This window comes from Nesoenas mayeri, assembly GCF_963082525.1.
Source record: "Nesoenas mayeri genome assembly, chromosome: 2".
Taxonomy (NCBI): Eukaryota; Metazoa; Chordata; class Aves; order Columbiformes; family Columbidae; genus Nesoenas; species Nesoenas mayeri.
In genome coordinates this window covers 50,227,375-50,247,668 of record NC_137543.1, presented here as the reverse complement: position 1 = coordinate 50,247,668, position 20,294 = coordinate 50,227,375, and the positions used below count along the sequence as shown (strand labels likewise).

The following is a 20,294-nucleotide window of genomic DNA, read 5'->3' as shown; positions in this document are numbered from 1 at the left end:
CACCCTCGGGCCCCGCCCCTCCGGCTGCGGGCGGGGCCGCGCCTCACGCCACGGGCGGGACGAGGGGCGGGGGCGGGGCGGGGCGGGGCGGGGCTGCTCCGCTCCGGCGCGGTGCGGCGGGGAGCTCGGCCGGTGTCAGCGCGAAGCTGCGCCGCCCCGGAATGGAAAATCCCGCCTTGGCTGCGGCAGCAGCCGGTCAGTGGCTTCGTGAGGGCGCAGAAGTGTTATTTCAGCTTGGAGAAGGCTCCGGGGAGAGCTTGTTGCGGCCTTTCTGTACTTAAAAGGGGCCGATAAGAAAGATGGGAACGGACGCTTAGCAATAGGACAAGGGGTGATGTTTTTAAACTGAAGGACGGGAGATTCGGGGCAGACATGAGGGAGAAATTTTTTACACTGAGGGTGGTGAAACACTGGCACAGGTTGCCCAGAAAGGTGGTAGATGCCCCACAGAATCACAGAATGCTGGAGATTAGAAGGGAGCTTGAAAGATCATCCAGTCCAATCCCCCTGCTGGAGCAGGAACACCTGGATGAGGTTACACAGGAAGGTGTCCAGGCGAGTTTTGAATGTCTCCAGAGGAGACCCCACAACCCCCCTGGGCAGCCTGTTCCAGTGTCTGTCACCCTCACTGTGAAGAAGTTTCTTCTCAAGTTTAAGTGGAACCTCTTGTGTTCCAATTTGCACCCATTGCCCCTTGTCCTATGATTGGTTGTCACCAAGAAGAGCCTGGCTCCATCCTCATGACACTCACCCTTTACATATTTATAAACATTCATGAGGTTGCCCCTCAGTCTCCTCTTCTTTGAGCTAAAGAGACCCAGCTTCCTCAGCCTTTCCTCATAAGGGAGATGCTCCACTCCCTGGAAACATTCCAGGCCAGGCTGGATGGGGCTCTGAGCATCCTGATCTGGTTGAAGATGTCCCTGCCCATTGCAGGGAGTTGGACTAGATGACTTTTGGAGGTCCCTCCCAACCCAAACTATTCTGTGATTCTATAATCATGTGGTTTACAAATATCCAAGTCACTTTAAAAATCCTGGCTTTGTCAAAAGCACCAGCACTGGTTCATTATTTCCAAGCATTAGCCTCACAATCCCGTGTACCATTACACTGCAGCTTCAATAAATATAACTCCCAAGCAAAACACTTTCCCGGGGCTTATTTGGCTGGGGTTGAATCTGGCTGGGGGTGAATCTGGCTGTCAGAGCTGCGTGTGCTTCACATGACCAGCTGTCAGCCAGAGGCATAACTGATGCCGCAGTCAGCAGTTTTTGGAGTGCTGATTGCACTCCGCCCCTCTGGGATCTGTTTGTTTGGGGTCAGTTTGGGATCTGTCTGGGAGGAGGCTCACTGAAAGCAGGGTGCGATGCATTCCCATGTGGCCTCTCTGTGATTTCTCCACAGGTTTATTGCCTTCACTGCTCAGCAGCACACATTGTGCTGCTGGAATAAAATATGTATTTTTGCAGATATTGCCATCTGCTGACAAAAATGCAGATTAGTCTTGGTGTCATAGCTTCATGGGGTAACATGTTTTCCTGGGACATCTAGAGGGTCATGTACTCCAACTTTCTACTGAAAGCAGAATCCAGTTAGGTCAGGTGGCTCAGGGACTTGTCCAGTTGTCCAGAGGCAGAGATTTCACAGACTCCTTGGACAAAATGTTTCACTCTTCAACCACACTTTGGGGCTGTTGTTTGGGTTTTTTGTTGTTGTTCGTTCATTTGTTTGTTTGTTTCCCATATCTAAAGAGATTTTCCTATGTTCCAGCTTGAGCATGTTGCCTCTTGCACTGTCACTATGCCTGCCTGAGAAGAGCCTGGTTCCCCCTTGTCTGCATCCTCCGCTTTGGTAGCTATGGAACACAGGAAGATGTCCCCAGAGCCAGCTGTCTGCTTAGAGCTGAGCAAACACAGCTCATGTGCTCCAGCAGCCCAGCTATCATGGTGGTAGTACCCTGGAAATGCTCCAGTATGTCAGTGTCTTTTTTTTTTAATTTTGGGGAGCTAGAAACGGGACACAGCACTCCAGATGTGCTCTTACAACTTTCAAAGAGAGAGGAATAACCCCAACACTTGACCTACTGGCTATCCTTTTGCTGATACAGCCCGCTGACTCGTGTTCAGCATCTTGCCCAGCCCAAACACCCTGTTCCTTTCTGCAAAATTGGTTCCGTCCACCCAGCTTGTACTTTTCCAGGGAGTTATGCCATCCCAGGTGTGGGACTTGGCATCTGGCAAGTGCTAAATAAAACTAGAGTAGCTACAGTTATATCGTGTTTTAATTTTGATGCCATAAATAAAAAAAATGCAACACTAGGCAGTGTGATCCTAAAAGCGAGGAACTAAGTTGACACATTTTCTGGGCACTGGATGTAAGCAGAGGATGCAGTGGGCATAGCTTGCACAGCTACAAGTTAAAAAAAATGCAAGAACATTGTTTCAGCACTGATGAAAAAGGTGAAGGATAGCAAAACTCACTAAACAGAAAGGGCATTTCCTTTCTGAATGAATTACACCGAGTGATTTAAGAATCATAGGTGAGAGAGAACCAATTTCTAAGGTTGCGAAACAAGATATAGGGAATCTATTGCAGTGACAACTTCCACCATAAACTAAGTCTGTAATATCATGTCTGTCACCCAGAGTGCAAACGGAAAGAAGAGGTAGTATTTCAATATTTATCTAAATATTTCTCTAAATATCTGATGCATATCTTTATTTAGATGGCTGTCTAAATGCACACAGTGCAGTCTGTTAGGAAGTGCTGCCTTTTTCCACTCAGAAGCTACAGTGAAGTGCTCTAGATGTTGAAGACTGATGAACAAATACTAATCAGACTAAGCCTGTCTTTGCTCATGGAGACTTCTGAAATCTTGCGTAATGTCAGGTACAGAAGCCCAAACATATCATAGTCTGTTTTGATGTCGCCTCTGTATGCTGGCAGCCAGCAAACCAGAGCTGGGTCCAGATTCCGTCAGTCCCACTGCAGCCTTCAGCCTTCATCGCAGCTGTGAGCCATATTCAGGGGGTGAGGATGCAGAGCTCCCAGGCATTTACGTATAGTCGCATGAGTGTTATCGATGATAAAGTTAACACCGTTGATTGTGTCACCTGAAAGTTATCTCTTTCCTTCTACGCAGGGAAAAAGTAGCCCTGAAGGGTTAACCTCTGAATCAATACTGCCAACATTGCCTTGTCTGTGGTACACAAGGCTCAAGGGAGACCATCCCCACTCCCAGCTGCTCTTGTTGAAGGACATTTGTCAAGTTTTGTCTCATAAGGTTCCTTTTTAAACCCAGGATTTTGCATAGTTATTAGGGACTGTCCTCTTGGAAGGCTAACGGGGAATACTTGTTCTGCTTGTCAGCAGCATAAACAAAACTAAATTTTGCTGCCCAGAAGAAGAGGCCAATATTAATTTATTGTGTAGTGTGTCACTTGGTGCTTCCATCGCGCCAAACAAGTCTATAATTTTTCATTCTTTCCTTCACGGGGTACCCTAAATGGTGTAAAAGTGTGTGCTAGGAAGCTTGTGTAAAACAGCTGCCTGCTTTTTTCTCTTCTACATCTTTGCTGGAAAGCCCTGAGTGTTGCCTTCATAGGTGTAGACCTTACTGTGTATCCGTTGCTTTACTCAATGCAGAAGTGAAAACCATGTTGCCACTTCCAGTAGAAACTCAAGCACCTAGTGGTAACAACCTTGCGATTTCTAGATGGCAATCTGTCTGTAGAATTACTCACGCATACAAATGGAAACACGATACGTGATTGCTTCGCAGCAAAATCAATTAAAATGTCCATTGCTGTTTATTCTCCATAATTTATTACAAGCTTTTATTATTTCTATTGCACTAACACCCAGAGGCATTTTCAAGAAGTGAGAGCTACGTTAAGCAATACCCTGCACAAGCACATGGGAAAGCACAATATTCTCCTTGGACATCTTGCAAGCTGTGCGAAAACAAGCTGCAACAGGTGGGTGAGAAGTTTCACCCAGTTTCTCACTCTTCCACTTTTTTGTCGAGCCAGTCCAAACCACAACAGCTTGTTCTGAGATGGCTTTTCCAGCTAAACCGGAATAAGAGTTGTACTAAACAAAGACGGTGTTTCTTATTTGGTCTTGTAGAGCAAATCATATTCTTTTAATCAGTGCTCATTTGTCAGCCCTTCTCACCTGTGGAGGCCTAATCACCTTTTAATTATAACCACCTCAATGTACCTGTTACTTTGGTCAGATACTCTGCGCTTCAGAATTCCCGTGTGGGATCAAATCAGACTGAGGGGGTTGATACTCATTTAAAGATACTCACTTAAATATACATGTAGTATGTCAGGTGATGCTGAATCATGTCTTTTTATCTCTTCATCTTTGTTTCTGCATTGATGTCCTTTTGATGGCTGCTCTACCAACCTGTGCTAGTGTGTCCCTACCTAATCTTAGAAAGTCACTCCTTAAGATCACATTCTTTCTGCATTTATCATTGAAGTAATTTAAATTTGTTCATTTTTATTACAATCAGGTAAAGTCATTTATTGCCTAGTAGCAAAAGCTTGGGACTTGAAGTCAAATGACTCAAAGTTTTTTCCAGTTTTGCTACAATTTTTGCTGGATGATCTCGGCAGGTTCCCACCTTTGCAGTGCAATTTTGTCTTCTGTAAAGAGGTGCCAATTGCATGGCAACGTGTGGCCCAAGAGCTCGAAAACTACGTGTCAACCAGTGAGCTGTTGAAAGAAAATGCTGTAGAAATGCTGCTTAATTATTGCAGCAGAATCTGCAGACACGCCACACTTACTGCTGTGAGCAAAGAGGTACGGTGTGTACTCATGACAGATACTGTGTGTAAGCACTGATATGCTAACAAATTAGAGATTTGACCTATTAATGGATGTATATGGCTCCTGGTTTGCATTAACGTAATTTACTGAGTCCCTGTGAACACCACACTGCCACTTGGTAACTCAGGATTTGCTGTTGAAATGGAGAATATGGACTTGGAAGAGTTTTGGTAAGGCTTTTATAACAGTTTGCCCAGTGAGTAGTAGCATGGCCAGGGGAGCACCTGCAGAGCCTGTTGTTGGAGTCTTCAGAAAGTGATATGTTTCTTCTACTTCTTCATGTGATGTAATCTGGACAAGCAGACCACAAGATTCTGATATCACTTTTCCAGGGAGACTGGAGGAGCCTTAACCCATACGCTGGATAAAAAGTATATTTGCATATGTGTATATAAAATCGCAGTAGTCAATTTCAGGTCCGTGTTTTGTCATGCTCCATCTGTGTGTTCAAGCCGGTGAAACATCTGCCATAGCAAAAAGTGGCATCCCTTGTTCCTTCCTGATTTTGCTGTGTCCCCCACCAGTGTTCCCAAGGTTGCTCTCCTGATCCCTGCTCCCTGGCAAGGTGCAGCACTACACAGCCCTTGTGCCAGCTTTGAACAACCGACTCAATATTAAAAGCAGGACATTAAAGTATTCATCCCATTAAAATGCCAAGTCAACATTGGGAGAGCAAAACAGATTATTTAGAGACAATTTAGGTATGTGTCTCATGTTGCATTTTGCCATGCAACTACAGCCATGGTTGCTAGGCATATGGTCATCTCGTTGATCTCATGAGAGTTAGCATCTCTTTAAATCACTGAGGAGACAAAGTAAAAAATGTATTGATTCATATATTTTAAGGTCAAGGAGACTATTATGATCACATAGTATTACTTCCTGCATATCACATAATTTCATGCAGTAATTCCTGAATCAAACACAAAATGTTTCGAGTGAAACGCATCTTTCAGAATGACAAGTGCTTTGGTTTGGTTGTGGAATTTTGTGTTTTGGGTTTGTTTTTTGGTTGGTTTGTTTGGTTGTTTTGTTTTGCTAGGGGTTTTTTTGGATATCAGCTTTTTTTTTTTCCCCCAATAGATAATTATCTTCATTCATTTCAACCACTTGACACTGTTTGGTTATGCTTTAATGTGCAAAATTAAGGAGCTTTCCGCTACCAGAAATCATCCTTGTAGTAATTTAGGCCATAAACAAGTCACAGCACTTTCTCCTGGTATTTTCTGACTGATGGAGATGCTTTACTGAGTTGTGGCTGTAGGAATTTTTGATGATGATTTAAAATGTAGCTCACCACAACAGAAAATTGTAGGAATGAGGCAAAAAGCCAGGGATGTCAAACACAAGGTCAAAAATATGGTTTTCAAACACAAGGTCAAAATATGGCTTTTCCCCTTTCATAGTGTTCATAATCTACAGTGTACCATAAGAAGCATATCAGCAGGTTGTAGCCTGCTGTAGTAGGTCAGATCAGTGTAAGGACCAGTTTTACATCTAGGAATAATAACAGAACCACCGAGATATGTTTGGCTAACTGAATAAAAGTGTAGTCTTATTCCTTTGGTTCCTAAGTTGCTTTTTATAATCTTCCCATCAGATGTGACCTAAGGGATGTTAATAGGAAGGGCAGTCTGTCACTCGTGTCTGGATCTTTGAAATAAACCTTGTTATGTCTTGCTAAATCAAATTTTCCTGTTTCTCAAGCCAAGGCATTGGCTTTATTTGTTTTGTGAATGCTATCTCATCTGTAAAGACCTGGAAAATAGTAAAAGCCTCATCGATCAGGTGGAGTAGAATAAAGTGGTCTTTATATAAACAGGAAATTAATTCTGGTATTCTACAAAGAGAAAGAGTAGAATAGGGAGGAAAGAAATATTGAAGTATGCAGCCAAGAGAATCCAAGTAGTATATTAATTTTTATTGAAACAATGGTATGGAAAACCATGTTTTAGCAAAGCAACATTCCTGTTGCAGAATATTAGTCTTACATGGAATTGGGTAAATTTATATAGCTTTTATCAAATGCATAAAAGGACAGGTCAAAAGAAAGTGGAATTCAGAGAAGTATGAAACTATTGTGACATTTCCAAGGACCAAATGCAGAACCGCTCTGAGAAGGCACAACTCCATTTAGACCCATTTGTGCAGTATAATATTCCATTGCTGGAAAAAAGAGCCACATGTATAATCTTTGGTTGGACTCACAGCAAACATTAATGTTTTAACACCACTAACTCAAGGATTCCAGATAAAGGCAGTTTTTTATATCTGCTCAGTGTTCATATTAAGTGAAGTACAAATGGGATGAGGTTTGTGCTACCTCATTTTTTGTACAATAGTTCTGAAATTTGAGATAATATAAGATTTGTTTTACTTACGGATTTCCCAATAGTCACCATGACCAGCTGAATTATTCTGAATATGCGTGAATTATTCTTGCAATTAGGCTCTGACTCTGAGTCAAATAACCATTGTTGTTAAAGTGCATTAAACATGACCTGCGGCTGTTTGATCTGCTGCTCTAACCCTCTCAGCTTTTCTAAACTGAACAAAGATGGGTGTATGACTAGTGAGATGTTTTCACTCCAAGGGAAGAACAGCATGTGCACGTTAGGAGGTACAACATTGCCTTTTTTATCATTACTAAATACATGTCCCTCAACACGGCACTGCAGTGATCCTCTTAAATGATGAGCTCCATGAATCTGAGGCCCCTGAAGCTACACCAATACTGATCAGATGCCACTTCTCTCTATACCACATGGGCCTTTCCTTGTATTCATCCCCATTCTCCAGTGGCTTGATACTAGTGAAATTAAAAAAAAAAAAAAAAAAAAAAAAGATGCTCTACTTCTCATTGACTCATTTGTATAGTCTGTTCTCAGTCTCACATCCTTTATATTCACTTGCAGCTGATGGGAAGTCATCATATTACAGCACCTGCATAAATCCCAGGTAGAGAGGCCAGCAGGCTGGACCCCTGGATCTGAATGTGCAGAGAGGCAAGTGGAAAAGCAGTGTGCTAGTAGAGCTCATTTTTGGGGGGTGTAAGGGATATATATATAAAATGTGTCACTTTGGGGGTAAAAGAAACCCCAAAAACCTCACCCAAAAACCAACTTGGCCTGTTATTCTGTTCCAGATTATTTCACATCATTACATAGTACCTACCTTCACCCTGCCAACTGTGAAATGGATTTGGTGCCCTTGAATTTCTAGTCTAAATTTACTCTTGTCTATTGACATGAACTGATGAACAGCTGCTGCGTTTCACTGGTGGGTGAATGAAATAATCTATTTTCCTGCCCCCCCCAGCAATGCATTTTGGAACATACAAAGATAGTAGTGTCTGCAGAGTACTTGGAAAGCCTTGCACAAAAGGCACAACAACTATGCAAAGAGCTACTGTCAATATTAGTGAATCACTTCAGCTACTAAGGGAAAGCAGGTTTCCGTTTCAGAACAACAAACAAACCACAGCAGTATTTACAGAGCACTTTAAAGAGAACAGCAGCTCAATAAATACTAAGAACCAAGGGCATGGTGAGGAATGGTATTGAAAATTTCAAACCCATCTACAGGCAGAATAAGCACCTTTTGGTTACAGTGAACCCAAAAATAAAACCAGCCCTCTCTCCAAAGGCTCCCACATGAAACAGATGCTCCCAACAGGAACATTTCCATGGCTAAAAATCCCATGTTGACTGAATAGCGTCTTTGCTGAAGGTAGATTCAACTTCAGCTTGAACAGGACAGAGAAAGACTTCACAGCCTGTTCTCCACCCTGGAGACCCACTCAGCCTGCATGCCATGTCAGTGAACACTCATGAGAGTGAGGAGGGAGCTACAAAGCCTTTCCCTTCAACCTGTTCTAGCTTCACGTTTCAAATTTTGTTTAGAAATAAGAAAAGCCAGTTATAGCTCAACACTGCTCAAAAAAACAAGGAGCTGGTAACTGCATCCTCTCAGAAGAAGGACAATAGATGCGCTGTACGGGATGCAGCATCCCAGGTATTCTTTGCTTGTTGTGTGAGAGCCCCAGCTGTGGTGGCCAGTCATGGAGACAGCTGGACACACAACTTGGGAATTCCTACTCTAAATGGTGAGGAGCAAACAACCATCTTCCCGTGGACAGGTATAGTTCAAGAAGAAGCTCTTTGCTGAGTAGTTGCTCCCTTTTGGGGTCAGACCTCTCACAAGAAAATATGCCTGGCAGAGAGGCCACCTGCAGATACTGGCAACCTGCATGTTGTTATCTCAGCTTACTTATTTCAGCTGTCATGGAATGGCTGTTGGCTTGCCCTGTCCTTTCTCCTATGCTCTACCATCAAGGAAAAATAGGACACCCTACCCAACAGTAGAGGCTTCCACATTTTTTAGGGAGATTGATTGATCGTTACTGCCTATTTGATATTAAGAGTATTTATTACTCACCCAGCATGACTGCTGAAGACCTTCTAATGATTATCCTTCTCCTTTACAACTGTGAAAGAGCTTTTAATCTTAAGAGTGTGGTTGTTTCCAGCTGTTGATTTGAAGAAACTTAAGGAATAAAGATCAATATTGAGGCCAGACTGCCTAGAGTCCCTCTGGCATTCTCCAAAATAGCATGTTCATCTTCAGCCCACTGGGGGCTCCAAATAAACCTATCCTCTCCACCATCGCTTTTTAAACAAGTTAGAGTCCAGTGTCACATAATGCTGTGCAACTTAAAGTCCCAATAAGGCTCTTGAGATTTCTGCATGCTTGGTATTTTTTAGTCTTTTGCATAATTGAACCCTGGATACAACCATTCTCTAAGCATCTTGCATAATTCTTTGGTACTGTACCAGTTTGTCTGCAAGTTTCTGTTAGGCACAACATTATTTTAATTTTAAAATACAGCAGCATGAATTACCTAAACAAATAAATTTTTCTGGTGTCTTCTTATTTTGTTGGAAAATTTGAAGTTTTCCTTTCTAATGCTTAATAGGAACTGAATAGCAATTCCAGCTCCCAAGCAAAGGTTTGGCCACTTTTGTTCTCTTCACCAGAACTTCTTACCTAAGTTACTCATAAAAAGAATAGCATTATGATTTGGTAATATATATGGCTAATTTGCACTAAGTAAACTACATTCATTTGTGCTAGCTCACTGAAAGCTTTTTTTTTTTTTCTTTTTTTTTTTTTAAATAACTGCAGCAAAAGTGCAACAATTCAGTTGAGTCCTAGGCAGACATTGTGTAAGCAGGGAACATTTTTCTTCTCTACAATCTTCCCTGTTCTCAACTTTTAACACAATTTTTCAGTAATTTGCTAAGGTTTGAAGGCAGGTAAAGTGCCTGGATTTATGCACTGAACTAACGCTATACCTCAACTCACTACAAAATAATCTCTAATGTTTTTTGTGGCTAATAGGACTTAGTATATACTGTTTATACAGCAAAAATAACTGGATTTTAATGAGATGTCTTACAGCAATATGGTTAAAACATAGCTCTTCACAAACCATCTACAATTAGCACTGCCTTCCCCACACAGGCACTAGTAGCATGTCTAAGTATCTCAACCACAACAAAGGCCAAAATTACTGTTAGGCCTTCACTTTACATGCCCATATTAATTAGTGGGCCTGTTCAAGTGCAGCTACATGTAACCCTCTCACCAGCTGTTGAAACACCTGTACACTGCGCACTTCTCCCTTAACTCCTGTCACAGTCCTGAGGAACAAGTGCATTGCATAGTAGCTGTGGGTTATAAACCATAGTGTCACATATATGCGTGTGCAGAACATACATATACTACTTATCTCACATCGGTGCTGTTGTACCCAACAGCTGTTTCTGTGTACTTGCACCAGTGAATGATATGCCCTGGTTGGTTTGCTCAGTAACTGGTCCTCCCCTACCCAGCAAAATGCACATATATAGACTGTAGGCTTGGAGATGCACCCCCAAAGCACTGCGAATACATCACAAGATGCTGCCAACTGCTCTGCTGTGTTTCTGTTGCTGAACAGATTGACAGATCAGGATGCTATGACTGAGGAGGACATCTCCTTGCTTATTGTTTGGTTGATAGCTTTTGGCATAATTTGTAATGCTCTGGAGCACTTCTGTGGAGCTTCAAGTAGTAGCCAAAATGTTACCAAAGCCCTGGACTGGCAGGAGGTGTTTCCCTTTGAGATGTCGCAGGTGAGATTTCACCTCTAGCCCCACGCAGCACTTGGAGGTAGAGAGGAATGTTCTGAACCAGCTCTGCCAGCAAAGGGAGGGCAGCAGCACCATGGGGCTCCTCCAGGACCGACTGCATCCAAATAGCTGGGAGATCTGGACATCCTTTTGGCACAAGGGCTGAGTCCTCCTGACCCACGAGAGCACCCTGAGGTACCCGTTACGGGTGTGTAGACATGCCAGTACAGGAACATGTGTCTGAAACGGTGGGGGTGCTTGCGTATGCGAGGATGTGTACGCTGCAGTCGTGGAGGAGCAAATGTGAGTGCCGGGACTGGTGGGATCCTGGAGTACAGGTGGTGCAAACGCAGCTCCCAGGCCAAAGCCTGCTCCCACTGCAGTCTTTCTGTGCTCAGCAATGCCAGGCAGAGGTCCCAGCGCGTGGTGACCCCATGACAAGGGCCTTGTGTGTTCAGGGAGCATGTGCTGGAGAGGCTGATCAGTTCTGCAAACTGTTCCAACAAGCCCTTCTCGGGCAACTGTCAGGGTTTACTGTCATGCTACTGTGGTCAGGGCACATCTCTGTCAAACCAGGTTGCTACAGGACTGCATTAGCTTTTCCTTTGCTTTTCCTTCATGCGGAGAAGTCGGAGGATGCGTTCATTTTTCGTTAGTTCTGCTGGCAGTTCATTTGCCTGGAACAAGAAAACATTGAGGTTAGCAGAAAAGAATATTTCCAAAACATGGTTTAAAAGCCTTATGCTCTAAAGAAGATGGCACTGGGCATAATAATGATGTGTTCATTCCGTTGTTATCTATGCCACTGTTGGAGATATCTTAAGAAATCACCTTTCAGCATGCAAGTCTAATTTAAGTCTTCAAAATAATCCTAGCATGGGATTTGAGTGGTCAGCTTATTCCCTGCTGACAGTCCAGGCTAAACAGTGTATCCCTTGGACTGCCTATGCTTCTGCCGCAGAAGTAAGAGAGAACATAGCAGCTGATTTTTAGGGGAGATGAGGCAGGTCTTTAAGTGCCAAAGTCCATGAAAATCCAGACTTTAATTGCTATGTCAGTGCTATTCTGTAGGACTGGCAATAGAGCACCAGAGTTTGGTCTTCTGCATTTATTGTACACAATTTTGGTAACATGAAGCATTTATAACGAACCTACTTCTGGAAATCAGTAATTTTGTCCTGCAAATGTACTCTTGTGCCGAACTGCATGTTATTATATAAAAAAAAACAAAAACAAAAACCAACAACTCAGTAGAAGAGGTTACAGCCACAGACTTTCTTATATTGCACGCCCTCCTGCTGTAAATCACCATTAGTAGCAGAAGAATCTTGCACATTTTTTTGGTTAATATCAAAACAAAATGCCTATAAATGCGAATTACTGTATGAGTGGCGTTAACTCTGCTGCCATCGAGTGGAACGATACATAAATAACAGGCACAGGTCTTGTATTAAAGGACTGAAACATTTAGAAGGTTCCTGCTGCATTACTTGTGTTACAGACTTTCATCCACCCAGTCATAAACCAGAAGTAAATACCGAACCACCCATTCACAGCTTAACAAACCCAGACAGATGTCAAATACTAGTGGCAAATAGTTCATAAACACAATTCAGATGAAGACATTTTCATGGAAATTATCAAATGTGTAATGTTAAAACAATTTACAGAATAAAACCAGGACAAGTTTTCGCACAAAAGTTTCTGTTATAAAAATAATGTGAATCTAGTTCAAGAAACTAATGTATTTACAAATTACGCATGTAATTTGGGATATTTTTTGGTAGCAGCAATATGCTGAATTCTAGCCATGTTTTCTTATCAAAGGCACCCAGATAACACATTTTGCCTACTTACCAATCTGTATGGAGTTATTAGTACAAATTATCATTTATCAAAACAGTAACAGATTATTGTTTCCCTAAAATACAACCTAGCTAACCCATAACTAGTGGACAACTCAATCTGTGACTCTTGAGTGAGTGAGTGGTTTAGTTATTCTCAGACTGATGTAATTTGGCAAGAACCAGCATCACCAGTGGCACTGCCTCGCACCCTTATAGATGGCTGTATACAGAAACACATGGGCCAAGCGATGGTGCTTCAGGAGAGGATCAAGAGGCAACCACAGACCAACACAGAAACATGGGCTGCCACCGCCACCATGGCACACAGGGCTCCATTGCTCGGTTCTCCCTAGATGCTCCACACCAGGGACGATGTTCCAGGATGTACCTTGTTCCTCAGGCACGGGTCAGCTCCAGCTTCAAGGAGCAGTGCCACTGTCCTCGCGTTGCCGCTCAGGACGGCTGCGTGGAGAGCAGAGGTCCCATTCTAGAAAATACCATGGGAGACATTTGTAGCATGCATGGGAAGAAATCAAAAGGCACTGAAACACAAATGTTTGCAAACAAACCTACAAACCAGAAACAAGTAACATGGAAGAGCTTATGTCATCAAAGGTATAGGGTCTGATTTAGACAGGGCTCTAGAAGGTGAGTGGGCTGTGAAGGAGGTGATTTTAAATGCTTTAATAAAAACAAGAGTCAATTTCACTTCACCACAGCAATATTTCCTTTTAAAAATTACCCTTGTCCATAGATTAGAGGTGAAATGAACACAGCACTTGCTTCTGCCTGGCAAAATCAGCCATTAGCAAGTGAAACAGAAGCATAAGCAGTAATGGAAACCATCTGTGCATTTTATCTTCTTTCTCTGATGATTAATGGTCTCAATGTCAGACAGCTGAATGGTGATATTTTATGGCTGGCTTTTTGTTTGTGGCTGCAAACTGACAGTTCAAATAGGCGTGGAAGCTATTTCATACTTGCAATTATCAAGTAAGTTAATGCCACCTGGATTTTCAAGTACATAAAAATGCCGATTAGTTGCATGCACAGAAGCTATCAAAGTGCATGATTTATAGGCACATAAAATTAGATCAGCCTGTAAAAAGCACCCTCCAAATATCTGTTACTTTTCAAGTCATTTTTTTAATTAAGAGGAAAACAAAACCACATAGAGACCCTGCTCAGAACAGATCTCCTAGAATACTATTTTTCTGGCTAAATGCAATATTGGACAGGGTAGAATTCTAGAAGCTGAACCATTGACAGCAGTCCATTTACAGTAGAAATAAAATCAGATGACAAAAAGTGGGAGAATTTTTTTATGACACAATGTGCTTTCCCCTTCCACAAATCAAACTCACAATTTTGTTTGAAAAGATTAGTTTGTGTGTGGCATTAAAGGCTAAATAAGATAATTTCATTTTTCTATTGACTTTTTTGGGCTCAAGCTCCTTATTATCTTCCACTGGCACAGCCATAATGCCAGATCTTTCATCAGACCCTTTGCCTTCTAGAGTTTCTGCCTAAAACCTGTGTGTTTCACTACCAACCTTCAGCAGGCCAAGCGTGGGAGAGAATTTCAGCAACTCCTCTATCACATTGTTGTACCCTTTAATGGCAGCCTTCAGTAAAGCAGTTGTACCATCCTTTAAAAGAGAGAGGAAGGTCAGTTCAGGTTTTACCAATGCTTTACCTGTATTCCCTTTGGCTGGAAGGAAACACCAGCTCTCCCCTACGCCTCTGAGAGGAAAGTGTCCTCTGTTCATCGTCTTTGAGGAGACACCTCCACAACTTATGCTGCGGCTTTGAGGGCATCTGGAGGATTGTTACTCTGGCAGGTGAGAACTTCAGAGTGAAATGAAGCAGTGACACAATATAGCACTTTTGTGTCTCATTTATATGGATATTTCCATTCCCTTGTTCCAGGAGGTCCTTCCAGGAAGATGTCCCAGACATGAAGGGAAAAAGGGAGCCTATGGTGGGACTTTATGGCCCAGAAAACCGAGCAGACTCTGGGGACACTGGGCATCCATTCAGGCAGATTTGCAGCATAAAAAAAATAAGCTAGGAAGTGTTAAGCTGCAGACAGAGCACAGGACAAGGTGCTACTCACATCCCGTGCAGCGTCTCGCTCAGCTCCCCGGAGCAGCATTACTCGCACCACTTCGCTGTGACCCATCTGCGATGCAATCCACAGGGGAGCCGTACCATCCTGCAAACAAAATGAGACTGCTAATGACACTACCACATTGAGATCCTATGCTCCCTGGTATTTTACCGCCCAAGTCTGCCTACTGGAATGGACGTATTTCAATTCCTCAATTAAATCCCACATCACAGACAGACATACATAGTGTTGCTGCCATGGAGCTTGGTGTATCAAGTCAGAACTGCTCCAGCTGTGGAGTAGAACCACCCTTTGTTGATTTCTCTTGATTAGTCGACCTGAAATGGGCATTACTATATGAACACTTAAAGCCCTCCTTGGCTTACCAGTTGTGCCTAAAATACATCAGGAAATTTGAAATGTAAAGGCTAATGTTATCCTGCAGAGTCTGAACTCCAGGTAGCTGGATGTGACAGAAGATACAGGCAAATCTCAGCACACATGGGAAAATTCTGCAAGTGGGTCGCTGTATATATGGAGTGGAAGTTGTTTTCAGAAGCTAAGGAAAAATGCAAGATGATGACCAACTTTTAATGGTTAGTTACATTATCCACCCTAGGGAAATCCAGTAAAAATGTCCTGTGTTACAGTGATGGTAATCCACAAATTTTATCTTCAAGAATTCCTCTAGAAAACAAGGCAATTATTAAAGAATTCAGAGTCAAGCCATCTGGTTTGGAAAAATTGTCCTATGCAATCATTATCTGAGCAGAGAACCCCAGATAATAAAATGCACATTCTGAATAAGCTAAACTTTGTGATGGCTTTCCATTCCAAAGCAAAGGGGAATTGAAGCACTAGAAGTATTTCCCACTGCAATTAGAATTTAGATTTGTGTCTCTTCCTCTTTTTGCTTTTAAATGGCCTGATTCTCCAGACTACAGGAGGACTCCAGCGGTTATGTGGTGCCAAATTGAGTCTTGTGGGTCTTTAACAAAGGGCTTTGCTTGTAGGGACTTTAACATAGAAGTGAGGCCTCACGTAGCGGGGTGCCGGCTTCTGCCTTCAGCACTTGCCAGTTCCCCTCACCACCCCCAGCAGCCTGAAGACTTGTCAGAAAAAAAGGAAGACAAAATATACTGGGGCTTTCAAAAGAGCCTTAATGAGAAGTTTCAGAAGAAAACAACTTTTTGCTTTAAATATTTCCACCCTGATCAAAGAAGCAATCTCTCTTCTCAGTGCCAACTGAAGATTCATATGACTTGCTCATGCAATCCAAAAAAAACATTGTTGAAACAGTTCTCTGTGTTCTGTGGGCTAGTGACTTAATCCTGCGGAAGAAACAGAAAACTTATTTCTTCCTTTGATATAACATTCTGGGCTTCCCTTTTTCTGATTCTGAGAAAGAACGAATATACATCCTGAACTCTTCAGTCTTCTCAAATGGTGAGGAACAGGATCTTTTCCCGCTCTTCTATAATTTCTCTATAAATTAACTCATTGAATAAGTGGCTGACCTCATTCTAGTATATATCCTGTTAATACAGTGAGTGTTCTCTGTGATTCAGAAATAACAAAGGCTCTCTTGTATACAGTGTGTGTGATGTTAGCCTCATGGCAAAAACCATTCCTTTCCAGTTTATAGTGTTTTCCCTACCACTAAGTTGACACTTAATATTTTTTCTATTCTCCCCCCACCAGAGGGCTCTAGAAAATAGCAATAGGGATGCTGAAAAAGCCTATAAAACTTGGAAACTATCCAAGAGCTGCTTACACAATTTAATCTGCATGAAAATCCAATGCTGTGTAAATCCACGCTTCTATTTACACAAGAAGTGCATGCACAAGCACAGCATGGGGAACATAGCAGCTTTCTTTTATTCACGGTGAAGTTTATGAGAACAACTCTTATTTTCAGGTATAAATGGAAAGGAACAGAAGAAAATACACGTGTTGGCTAACGTCACTATTACCATTAACTTTCCTTAGTGGTATTACTGTTAGACATCATCTTCAGTATAACATTTATAGGCTAGAGGCAAAAAGACATTGTGAGAAAGAGTGACTGTCTTGGAGGACTTAGTCTGAAGAGAAGAAAGGTGATGAAATTGATAGTAGGCTCACATTGACTATTGTCAGCTTCTCTCATGCAAACAGCACCTAACAGGCAGGTTTATGCCAACAAGTATAAAATTTATATGATGTAGGTGAGATTTCTGACCATTTTTTGTTGGTGTTCAGTTCAAAAGAGACATTACATTGTACTAAGAGGCCATATGAGAATTCTGGTGTAAACAGATATTAGATGAGTCAGGAAGAAAGTGAGAACAGGAAAAGAAGCAATTCAGAAACTACTTTACTATTCTTGTCCTCCTGGCCACTCAACACACTGTAGACCACTACATCCCTAGAACAATGTTAAATATGTTTTTAAGCTGTGCTTATTTCCATATTGATTGCAGGTTAATAAATATGATTTATATCTTATTTTGTCCAGCAGTTCCAAACATACTCTGACCAAAATTTCTGATGTTGTTTCTCTCACTCATTAACTAAAACTTCACTTTGGAACTTTGAATCTCAATATTTGCTGGTGTTTTGGAGTGTTGTAAAGGGCCAGATTAGGTTGGGAAGTGAGATACCCCTTGAATTCCCAGTAAGGACTTCCAGGGACAGGGAGCCCCTAGTTTCAGGCTACTCAATGTCATCTCCTTCACTGTTCTGCCCATGAGTCCACACGCACCACTACACTAGCTGAATTCTTGCTAATAAGAAATTGCTTGCTTGTCTGAAGTCTATACTCTATAGATGTTTACTGGCTTACAGATATGTGTGACTGCATAGCGTGTGTTAAGAAAAAAAACATTAATTTTCAGAGTATTTTGAATCTGCTTAGCCAGTTAGACTAAAGCCTGCTGGGACACAGGCTGCCAAAACAGAGTGTAAAACTCTGGCAAACAACCTTCTTGCTTTGTTTTTGAGTTGGAGAAGCAAAGAAACGTCTCCTGCACCAGCCTTCAGACTCTGTCTAGACGAAAAGATGACAAAAGAATTCCTGCCTGGCTCCACAATGTCAGAAAGAACAGAAGGCGGCTAAAAACTGAGAGAAATGACATTGCCAGGGAAGAAACTTTCCAGGAAGCTCTGCTGTTAAGTCTTGTGAGAGCTGAGCTGAGGGGCCTGCACACGGGCAGCCAGCATCATCCGAGATGCTCTGCGGTTACAGGAGCATCCCAGTGGGACCAGGAGATGCGGCACAAGACCAAAGGGGAACTGGTTCCCACTGCAGCAGCAGTGGGAGGCACACAAGACAGAAGCACACGCTCAGGCACATGTACTAAGACCCCAAATTCACAAGACAGAGAGGAAAACTTGGATACCATGAGGAAGGAGAAGCAGGAACTCACACCTGGCACTCTGCAGCCCTATATTTGGTGTTACATTGCTTAGAAAAATTGCCCACAGCAGTGAGAGCAGTGTGGTTTGTGACTGACAGTAGGATTCATCTGGCATCGAAACTGCCCCATCTACAGCTGCATTCCTCATGACCAACATGCCACCTTTGAACAAAGTACAAATCTGTTCGTTAGCAAGAAAGAGACTGAAGTCCACCCAACCATTACTTTACTAATTAAACAGTAAAAATGTTCCATTTGTTAAGGAAATGTTTCAGGTTACAGTGGGCCCAAATACAAATGCCACGGACTTATCCAGGCATAATCTTAGCATGGATCAGAGGTACCCTAAAGCAAAGTAAGCCCGTACTGCCAGAGATGAAACAGAGCCAGGAGGAACAGTCACACAGAGTCAAGTCTTCGACTCAACTAAGATTTAAAAATGCCTCATGAAACATTGTGTTGTAGAGATTGGATTAGAGAGCTAAAAAAATATTGTCAGGAAGAATTAGATGGGGTATTACATTTGTGGTTAGCAGAATACATTTTTTATGGCAACATGGTGAAACTAAATCTAAGGCGCCCCAACCTTATTTTGACCTGTTCAAAAGGCATTAATGCATACCTTGGTCTATCCTTCTACATTTATCTTTTAGACTGTGTTAATTAACAGCTTTTAAGAGCATTTCTTAATTTTGATGTTGGGAGACAGTGTGGAGGCAGCATAGGAGCAGCTCAGGCATAGTCCAGGGAGTAGCTGCCAGCACAACTTTGGTGCTGGAGAGGTAGGGGAAGAGGCAGCAGAAAAACTACTTTACTTTGGGCACATAAAATGCTAATTCAATTCTCTGCAGACCTATAGATGCAGGATAAGTCATTGTCCTGGTTTTGTTAAAAACAAGTTTCTCTTTTAGTGATTTTGCCTGTCAGCTAAAGCCTTCATATTAGCTGCATTTTCCTGGAGGACCAGACACATGTTTTCGTAAACATAGCAATGGAATGCAAACTTATTGATAAGCACTGATGGACATCTCAGGAGAGGGGCAACGAGAAACAAGTGACCAAGAGACTGACCAACTGTGTATAACATTCCATTCACGTGAATACTTCATATAGAAGTGGGAGATCACGAGGATCTCATCCTTTCCCTTTTTTCCTTTTCCCTTTTCCCTTCTGCTTATGGCCGACATTAGGAGAGGATCTTGCTAGTCGTCCCTGCGAACTGAGACCTAGTGACAGACTGAATCCAGCTCCGGTTGGCTGCAGAGTCCAGTCCAGGACTTTGATTGCCAGCTCTGCAGTTGCTGAGACTTTCAAGATTGGTTTTGTATATTTTGTATTATTTTCTCTATTCTTATGAGTAACATTAGTAAAACATCTTTAATTTTTTCCAGTTCTCTTCTCTCTGTCCTTCTTTCCCTCCTGATCGCCTGTCCTCAGTGGGAAGGGGGAAGGGGGAGGGGCAAAAGGGGGAAGTGGGGGGAGAGGAGCTTAACAATACATCTGCCAGGGTTTTATTGTCACCCCGCAATCTAAACCCTCGACAGTCATATAGATCAGTCACTGCTGCCAGGCTATGATTTGTCAGGCTTTTTGGTGTAGATGAAAGGAAACACTGAAAATACCTGGCAAAGCTTGTCACATGCCACATTGTCCACTGTTATAATTCACATTCATTTGCTCTTGCTTGCTGATTTTTTACTTGCTGCAGTCAGTGATCACAGCCACCTGGCAGACATCCCTGACTGACTGCAAGGACAAGACCTTGTCCCATCAATTTAAAATGTGCAGTGAAGAGGCAAGACAGGTACCTTGCCTGCAGGGTTTCAGCAGACCACAGGGGAGGCTCTCCCAAAGCAGGCAAAGATTCCTGGGAAGCTTTGTCTCTAACCAGATGTTTCTAAGTGCTGAGAGCAACGGTAGCTTTGCA

At 42.5% G+C, this 20,294-nt stretch overlaps 1 protein-coding gene across 2 annotated transcripts in view; it reads right to left on the bottom strand.

Moving 5' to 3' along the window:
* Positions 1–11,605: 11,605 nt before the first annotated feature.
* Positions 11,606–20,294, bottom strand: part of ANKRD29 (ankyrin repeat domain 29) — a gene marked incomplete at its 3' end in the record, with an annotated part of 29,013 nt that continues 20,324 nt past the window's right edge. The window contains exons 7-10 of one of the 2 annotated variants that reach the window (XM_080339307.1): positions 14,976–15,074; positions 14,413–14,508; positions 13,248–13,346; positions 11,606–11,689 (exon numbers count right to left, since the gene is read on the bottom strand). In XM_080339307.1, coding sequence (XP_080195433.1) covers positions 11,606–11,689; positions 13,248–13,346; positions 14,413–14,508; positions 14,976–15,074 — 378 coding nt within the window. The remainder of the gene's footprint in view (positions 11,690–13,247; positions 13,347–14,412; positions 14,509–14,975; positions 15,075–20,294) is intronic. The other variant, XM_080339308.1, reaches the window with a different exon arrangement.